At 44.7% G+C, this 8,650-nt stretch overlaps 1 protein-coding gene across 1 annotated transcript; it reads right to left on the bottom strand.

The window, feature by feature from the left end:
* Positions 1-3,149: 3,149 nt before the first annotated feature.
* On the bottom strand, positions 3,150-8,358 carry BMP15 (bone morphogenetic protein 15; the record flags this gene model as incomplete). Its single annotated transcript, XM_079727880.1, has 2 exons — positions 3,150-4,006; positions 8,031-8,358. 2 exons carry the CDS (start codon positions 8,356-8,358, stop codon positions 3,150-3,152), a joined length of 1,185 nt encoding a protein of 394 aa, XP_079584006.1.
* Positions 8,359-8,650: the final 292 nt, after the last annotated feature.

Raw genomic sequence — 8,650 nt, 5'->3', positions numbered from 1 at the left:
GGGAAGATCCCACATGCCGTGGAGCGGCTGGGCCCGTGAGCCATGGCCGCTGAGCCTGCGTGTCTGGAGCCTGTGCTCCGCAACGGGGGAGGCCACAACAGTGAGAGGCCCGTGTACTGCAAAAAAAAATTAAAAATAAAATAAATAAATAAATAAATAAATAAAAATGGTGGCTTCTATAGTATACAAATTATATCTCAATAAACCGTTCTTTTTTTAAATGGGGCTAATAGCTCCTGCTTTATAGTGCTGTTGGGAGAATTAACTGAAGACATTTGAAAACTTACAAAATTAGGCACCCAAATATTTGATGAAACTGGAGATAAATTTCACCTGCTTCCTAACTTTGCCCAGAATTGGACAAAATATACTACCTAGGTAAATGTAACAGAGCTCCAGGGTCAGAAGAAAGCTTAATCGCCTGCTCCTTTTGCACCCACACATTGAATGGAGTTCTGGCCTATTCACTGGGGGAGCTGGGACAACGTGGACTTTGCACTCTGCTTTCCCTTTCTGGACCAAGTAATTATTTCTCCCCACCCACCTGGGCAGAATCCCATACACACACACTCCTTCACTAGCAAGCATGTCTCCTTCCTCCCAGAGAAAGGTTTGAGGTATAGATCTCTCACTTTGGACTTGAGAAAAAGTGCTGAGCTGAAAGAAATATTTCAAAAGAAAAGAATCCGTAACATCAGCCACAACTGATTCTGTCCTGCCAATGTTTTCTTTGGGTATTCTGACAACTCAGGGCTTAATGGATAAGGGGGCCAATTAACCCTGAGCCCTCCATAAACAGATTAAGTTTCAGACATATTCAGGACTCAAGGCTAAGAGACCATGTTTTCCTGAAAATTCCAAAGAACACTGAGATGCTGAATTCAGAATCTGGTCCGGTGACCAAGGTCTGTATTCAGGCCTGTTAGGTATTTGTGCCTACCCCAGCTAGGCTGGGGAAATGACTGGCCTGGAAGCCCATATTTACATTCCCATTTTAACTCCCAACATATATAACAATTCCATGAACTGCCTTACTCAAGAACACAGCTGTCACATTCTATTGTAATCTGAACCACGATTTTGAAATAATGGGGCACAAGAATTCACCTTACTTTATATACAAAGTATATCTTGTATTGCATTTATTCCAATGGAAAATGAGATGTGAACATTGAAATAGTCCATGTTAGGAAGGATGCGTCCCTCCCCCAAAAAATAGTGTGACTGTCCTATGTTTGTATCCATCAAGGACCTACTATGTGCCAGGCTCCAATAATATGGAAATGGATAAAACACAGTTGAAACTCTCAAAAGGAGCTCCATCTTTTGGCAACAAAGACAGTTACACTAGAGTGCGTTAAAGGAAAGCAAATACTGCTGTGAGCACAGAGAGGGAGATCCTACCTGAGTCTGGGGTATTATGGGGGCGTTGAGATGAAGAGAAATGCCTGAGCCCATTCCTAAAGATACAGTAAAGAAGATAGATGGATAAAAGGATGCTCCTCAGGCAGCAGAATAAAATTTGTGTATTTATAGACATGTAAGATGTTTAGCCTAGCTGGAACCAATTTAAGGAGGTGGTAAAAATGAGTTAATCTACAATGGATAGGGGAGAAAGAGATAGGGATTTACATTTGGCAAATATATGAAGACACCCTAAATCAGTACCATTCCACTGATAAGGACCATAAGGCTAGTCAAGGAACAGTTGGGCAGGGGAAATGCCTTACTGGGCTTCCTCAGAGGGGCCCTTTGGTGAGCGCTGATTGCTAGCAGTGCTGCCTTAAGAGAGAACTTCGTTGGCGCCTCCAGCCCCACCCTGGGGGATTAGGGTTGAGTTCCTGGCCATAGCTAAAGGGAACAAATGAAATAAATCCCTTCCACCCACTCTCTCCCAATCCCCAAAACATTCAAGATTTTCTTTAACAACAAAAAATGATTTATTTGCAACACAGCCCAGTCCCCATCATTTCCATACAGCACAGGAGTAGGAAAGAGTCACACTGCAAGTATCATTTAGTCCAAGACAGAGCTCCATGCCTCCCAATAGAGCAAGCCCATCTCCCCCCAGAGACCCATGCCCGGAGCCCAGCTGAACACTCAAACAGGCAAGCTCAGAATGAAGTGGGCCCCAGGCCTCATCACATTTCACCCTTCCCCCACAGCCCTTTTAAGCTTCCTAACTGCAGCCTTCTAGCCCCTCCACTTCCAACCAGGCCAAGTCCCAGCCTCCTAGCCACCAGGGAGCTTTCTTTGTGGGATCATTATCAGGGGGTTAAGGGTTACCTAAAATGAGAAAATACCCTGTGAAATCTATTGCTCCATAGAAAGTTTAAAATGACTCCCCCATACATAATCCTAATCAGCAATGACAGTTCTTCATCTCTTCGCTATAGATACAGGCGATTTTGAAGTGATTGTCATCTCAGCTCCATACACATTTCCCTACTGGCCTTATTAAAGACTGCTCTCCTCACCCTAGGGTATATAAAGGAAACCCAGGTATTTCCACCAGGTTCAGAGCCTGAGAGGAAAAGCCCTGATGGCTTAGAAAAAGATTCCCTTCCTTCTGTTCCCCTCAAAAGAGTTTTATGGAGATTATTGCCTAAAAGTTTTCTAGTCCATCTGAGAAATGGTTTTAAATTTAGAGGGTAACCCGAACACAGAAGCAGGCAGTCTTTCCGATATGGTACTAGTTTCTAGGGTTCAGGAGGCAAGGAAGAGGAATATAAAACCTCAAGTTGCTTTCTTCACCCCAAATCTTCTAGATCCTCAGAAGATGGACTCTAGGAAGATTCCACCTTTCCCAGGACTTGGCGGTACAATTCCTAAAGTTCTACCATCATGGACTGGTGACGTTTGACAAAGTCACAATAGAAAAAAGAGACAAGAAAATAGAGAGGGCCTCTCCAAAGGAAGATCTTAAACATTAAGGGCTCTGACAAATGGTCAAAACATACTGATGTTTGATATCAGAACTATTTTTATACAGTAAAGTAGGGGAAGAGACTTAAGTAACAACACTGAAGGCAAGGAATAGAACCTATAGATTGGGTAGAGCATCACTTGCAGCTTTAACATTAATATTACTTTATTTTAAACCCTTTTCTAATTTCTCAGGCAAACCTGAGCTAGCTGTACTTTTGCTATCACCTGCACGTGCAGGACTGGGCAATCATATCCTCATATTCCTTGTACAGGATACTCCCATTTGCTTCAATCAGAAGAATGCTAATGGGAACATACTTATAAGGGACACAGGAGGGCTGAGGGACGCTCTGGTCCACCAGCTCATTGACAAGGTTCTGGATGATGGCATGATTGGGAGAATTGAGACCATAATGTAGTACCCGAGGGCAGACTCCCTTACAGTAGTTTGGAGTATAGAGATGGGGAGCAATGATCCAGTGATCCCAGCCCAGCTGCTGGAAGCTGACTTGGAAAGGATGGAGGGAACACTGGTTACTTTCAGGCCCATCACGCTCCCTGGAGAGGCCAGGAACCTCAGATGCGATACTGCCTGCTTGACGAGCCCTTCGCAAGAGAAGAGAAGGATCTCTTTCCGTAAACTCTTCCAGGCCTCTTGGGAGAAGTTTGGCCTTCTGAACACTCTGAGTGTCATTGAAATAGAGTAACAAGAAAGCAGTGTCCAAGGATGAAGTGCCATGCCACCGGAACTCAAGAACCTCACTACCTCTTGGCTGCTGACACAAGAAGCGGAGTCGTAGAACCCTGCGTCCCTTGTGATTCCAGAGTTTTTGCCCAACATGTTGCGTGATATCCATCTCTGTCCAAGCTTCGGGCAGCAGGGAAGGCTTTGAGGAGCCTCTTCCTGAAGAAGGAAAGTGATCGGTTGGGCTTTTCTGGACCCAGGGCTCCACATGGCAGGAGAGGTGGGAGTGAGCTAGGTGAAGTTGATGGCGGTAAACCACAGTGGCTCTGACTAGTTGGTATGCTACCGAGTTTGGTCTCAGAGGAAAGTCCAGGGTCTGTTTGTGCCAGGGGCCTGCATCAGTAAGAGGGAACAAGAGCAGAGCATTAGCTTCTTACCTCCTAGCCTGAGTCTCGCTCACAAACCTGCTCAGTGCAAACTGACAAGCAGCCCTAAAGTGAATTCAAGATCATAATAATAGCTATCATCTATTGAGCACTTACTAATGTATTAGATGCTTTACGTGCATTAGCTCTTGAATCTGCAAGAGCCTTATGAGATAGTTATTTTCCCCATTTTGTAGACAAGGAAATTGAAGCTCAGAGAAGCTATGCCAGAGGACACACAGCCAGTGTGTTAGAATAAAGATTTGAGCCCAAGTATTTTTCCCTTAAGACAAATTGTGTCTAACTTTTAGATCACTTACAGCACCAGGCTGAGAAAAACACCTCAAATGCAGAATTGTGTGTATATATTGTATGTATTATTAGCCGACTATCAAAGGTGACCAATTAGGAGGGTCATTGAGACCTACATGAATAACAAATCCTCATGCTATATCACTATACAGATGCAGCTTTAGGGTGACAGTCCAATACTGGGGGCTATGGTCCACCATCACTTCGAATCCGGGGCTGAGATGGCACAAAATAATTCTGTCTATCCACTCCTAGTGGGGGCAGGTATTTACCATTTCTGCCTTCTATTTGAATTTCTTCTCGAGCAGCAATTCCCTTCTTGGGCCGTTTCCCCCTTAACCCTCAGTCTCTCCCTTTTCCATTCCTTACTGGAAATGATTCTTCATTTACCCAATTCACTGTAAATACCATTTTCAACAAGGCCCTGTTCATGTAAATATTTCGTTAGCTAAGAAGTCTACTTAGAAGCTATATGCCTCTTAGTGATTAAGAGTTTTAATCTAAACTGTGAGGCTGACACCCAGTGGCCAAAGTGTTGGAAAGCTGGGCCTGCAGTGCTCTGACCTTCTGCGCCCTCTCCTGGCAAATGTCAAGAGCAACAATTACAAAAACCACGCACAGCAAGAAAAAGCCTTCTGTCATCTTCACACATCAGTAAACATTCCCATGTTAATTTACATATTATTCACCTAACCTTCCTTCTCCACTGAATCCACGAGCCTGGAATTCTTCAGTAGGCCTGGGACATTCAACATAGAAACTCTTTAATGTTTTGATGCCTCAGGATTTTTTTAAATATTATGTATCTAAGTTTCAGGTGTAAAGCATCATAATTCAACATCTGTGTACACTACAGTGTTATCACAACCATAAGCCTAGTTACCATCATCTGTTACCACACAGTTGACTCCCTTCACCTATTTCACTCACTCACCCCCCACCCCCTTTCCCTGGTGGTAACCACTAATCTAATCTCTCTGAGTTTGTTTTTATTTTTTGTTGTTCATTTGTTTTGTTTTTTTATATTCCACGTATGAGTGAAATCACACATCAGGATTTTTTTTAAGTTCATGTTCCAGCTCATGCTTAATACACCCTCAAGTTTGGGGCACTTGGATATCATTCAGACAAGGCCCAAGCCAGGCTTGTATTTGCTTTCTCAAATTACTCCATACTCCCATCCTACAATAATCTTTCCAAGAGACCCACGCATACATCTGCCCCACCCTGCCTGAAAAGGAATCCAAACCCAGCCTCTAACAGGCTGTCTAGTGAGGAACTGCCCTTTCCTTTCAGACCCTGACATCACATATTTCCTGAAGCAGGGTGGGGTTGCTAAGGATCAGAGCCAAGAAGGGTCTGCTCAGAACTTTTCAGGGAAATGGCTGACTCACACATCCTGTGTGACTGAACCTGGAATAGCTCTCCAGGCAAGCTCGATTCAGCTGGGTCATCTCCTGATGGAAAGATCAGGCCCAGCTCTCTTGTCATCCATTTCTGGATCCTTTCCAGAGTCCCTAGATGCTGGTATGTCCCACAGTCAGACCAGGGTACCGGCCTAATTCTAGGCATCTTCCTTTCTAGCCTCATATCATCTGTACAGAACTGATTTGTGCAGCTCCCGGTTGCACTTGGGAATGAAACCCAGATCGCTTGTAATGACCTCTGAATCTCATATCCCATTGCTCTCCACAGTCTCACTAGGTTCCAACCATCCTGATCTTCCTTCTGTTCTTCAAGTCGGACAAGCTTCTTTCCACCCTTTAGGCCCTTGCACATGCTGTTCCCTCTGCCTAGATCAGACTTCTCGCTCCCCTTCTCATGCAGAGCTTCTTATCTTAGAGACCTCAGCTCAAATATCACCTCTTCAAAGATGCCTTCCCTGACAATCTCATGCAAAGGGAAGATCTCTTCGCTATTCTCTATCAAAACCACCTATTTCATTCTTTGATAGCATTTACCACAATTTACAACTATCTGTGTTTACTTACTTGTCTCACCCATGAGAACCATGCCTATGTTGATCATATTCCACCACCTAGAACAATGCCTAGCACTTAGCAGTTGCCAAATAAATATTTGTTGAGTAAATCTCCACCCACACCAAGTTATCTTCTTATTCCTTAATCAGAATGCATTCCCCTCCTTGTATGCATAATCTCTTTACTCCTTACGCAAAAGTCCAGCTCAAATGCCACCTCCTCAGTGAGGCCTTCCAACTGTCTCACTGCTTCCCTCTCCTTGCACTAAGCGCAACCTATTTCTTCTTTGGAGTCCCGGGAGCCCTACTGCTTATCATTTTCGAAGCATTTGCCACACTGCACCACCATTGTGTGATTACTTATGTATCTATTCTACCATAGTGGGGGCTCCTAGAGGTCAGGGGAGCGGTTATTTGCCTCTTTATACCCAACCCAAACACAGTGCTTGGTGCTCAATTAAAATCTGTTAAGCAGTCAGCACAACAGGGTAATTAAAAGCAAAGGCTCTGGAGCCTGAAACCTTGGGTTAGAAACCCAGCTCTGTTAATTACTAGCTGTGTTACATTGAGCCTCAGTTTCTTCACCTATAAAATGGGTATGTTCATAGTACCTACCTTGTATGATAGTGGGGAGGATTAATGAAAATAATGTTTGCTAAGTACTTTGCCCAATGCCTGGCACATGGTAAGCTCACACTAAAGGTTAGTTTAGGGAAATGGTAGTTGTTTTACTTGGAGGGAAGGAGGGTAAATCGTGTCTGTTGTCATCGCTGAGACTAGCAAAGGCTTAAGATTGATCTCACCAGGTTCCCAAGATTTCCCTGAATGATGGCTTTCTGCATTTCACAGAGAGCCCCACACCACAGGAGCCCACTGCTGCCCTGGAACAATGTCTAATGCAGATGTTTAAAGCAGAAGCAACTGTAATGGGAACAAAGAAAACTCCAAAATACATTTGGTACCAAAAACCCAAAGTAGCAACCACAGTCTGAATAGAAAAACTGTTTGGTGTACAAGGATATCAGGGTACCACATTCAAACACAAGTAGTTACGGACAGACAGACTTGAACTCAAATCCTGTCTCTGCCACCCATTGTCCTTGTGACCTCTGCAAGTTATTTAACGTCTTGCTGTGTTTTACTTTTCTTATCTTTAAAAATTAGGCTAAGTGCTCCAGGACAGCTAATGAGAGTAGCTGTCATTAAGGATTAAATACGATAGCAGATGCTCACGGAGCCAGGTATACACACTCTCAGATGTGAGCCTGTTTCTGTCCTTTCTGAGGCCTTGTAAATTTCCCCACTTCAGCATCCTGTACGCTTTGCCTTCTAAGAATAAAACAACACAAACAGCCCTGCACAGGAACGTATATGGCTATTTCTCAATTATAGCTTTCAGTGATATAACAAGCATTAAGACTTTCTTTGAAAGATAGGAGCTGACACATCACTCAGTTGCCCTGGGGCCTGGGAGAGCTTCCTCAGGTAGGCCCCAAGGCAATCTGTTCTTAAATTGGGCCCCTGAAGGGAAGCAGGCTTGGAGTCAGCTTCTCCCAAGTTTGCCATCTTTTGAAAACCAAGCCTGAGAAAACCACCTTCCAGGCAATGAAGCCTGACAGTAAACTCGCAGATCCCCTTTTCTCTACACTCTTCTTCCCCATTTTTCTCCCCTCCAGGACAATATAGTATGATAACTCACCTCTGAGAGGTCTTGCTACATTAGCCAGCGGTCTCACCAGCCTCACCATGGTGGCCCCAATGGTGCGGTTCTCCCTAGGGTGCCCACTCTCATCAGCTGAATGCTGGTACAACTCCAGCATATACCGCAAGGGAGGCCCTAGGATCCGTGGCTTCCTCTGCTGCTTGCCAGGGGCTTCTTCTAGCAGCTCCCGAATCAGGGGCAAGGTAGGGGCCTCAGGCAGGAGGGCAACAGAAGGCTGCCCTACCTGTGTCATTTGGACCCTGTGTTCCATAAAAAACACCAGTCCCCAAAGAAGAAGGATTCTAAGGATGCTCAGGAAGACCATCTTGAAAGGCTTGGTGTTCAGCAACACTTTCCAGCACAAGCCCAAAGGATGCCACTCTGACCCTTTCCTTTCACACAGGTAACAGCATCCAGGCTCCACTACCACAAAGGATAGGGCAAGAAAAAATGAAAGGCAGGCAGGCAGGTCCTATGTTGCTTCCTCTAGGAGGATCTCCTGGACCAAAAGGAGGTCTTCTAAATTGTCCTCTTTGCATCAAAACAAACAGAAACGCAGGTGGGACAAGGCAGCATGCCCCTCCTGCTCTCCAGGGCCAGGAACAAGATAGCACTTA

This window comes from Hyperoodon ampullatus (genome assembly GCF_949752795.1).
Source record: "Hyperoodon ampullatus genome assembly, chromosome: X".
Taxonomy (NCBI): domain Eukaryota; kingdom Metazoa; phylum Chordata; class Mammalia; order Artiodactyla; family Ziphiidae; genus Hyperoodon; species Hyperoodon ampullatus.
This window is presented reverse-complemented; position numbering and strand designations above follow the sequence as displayed.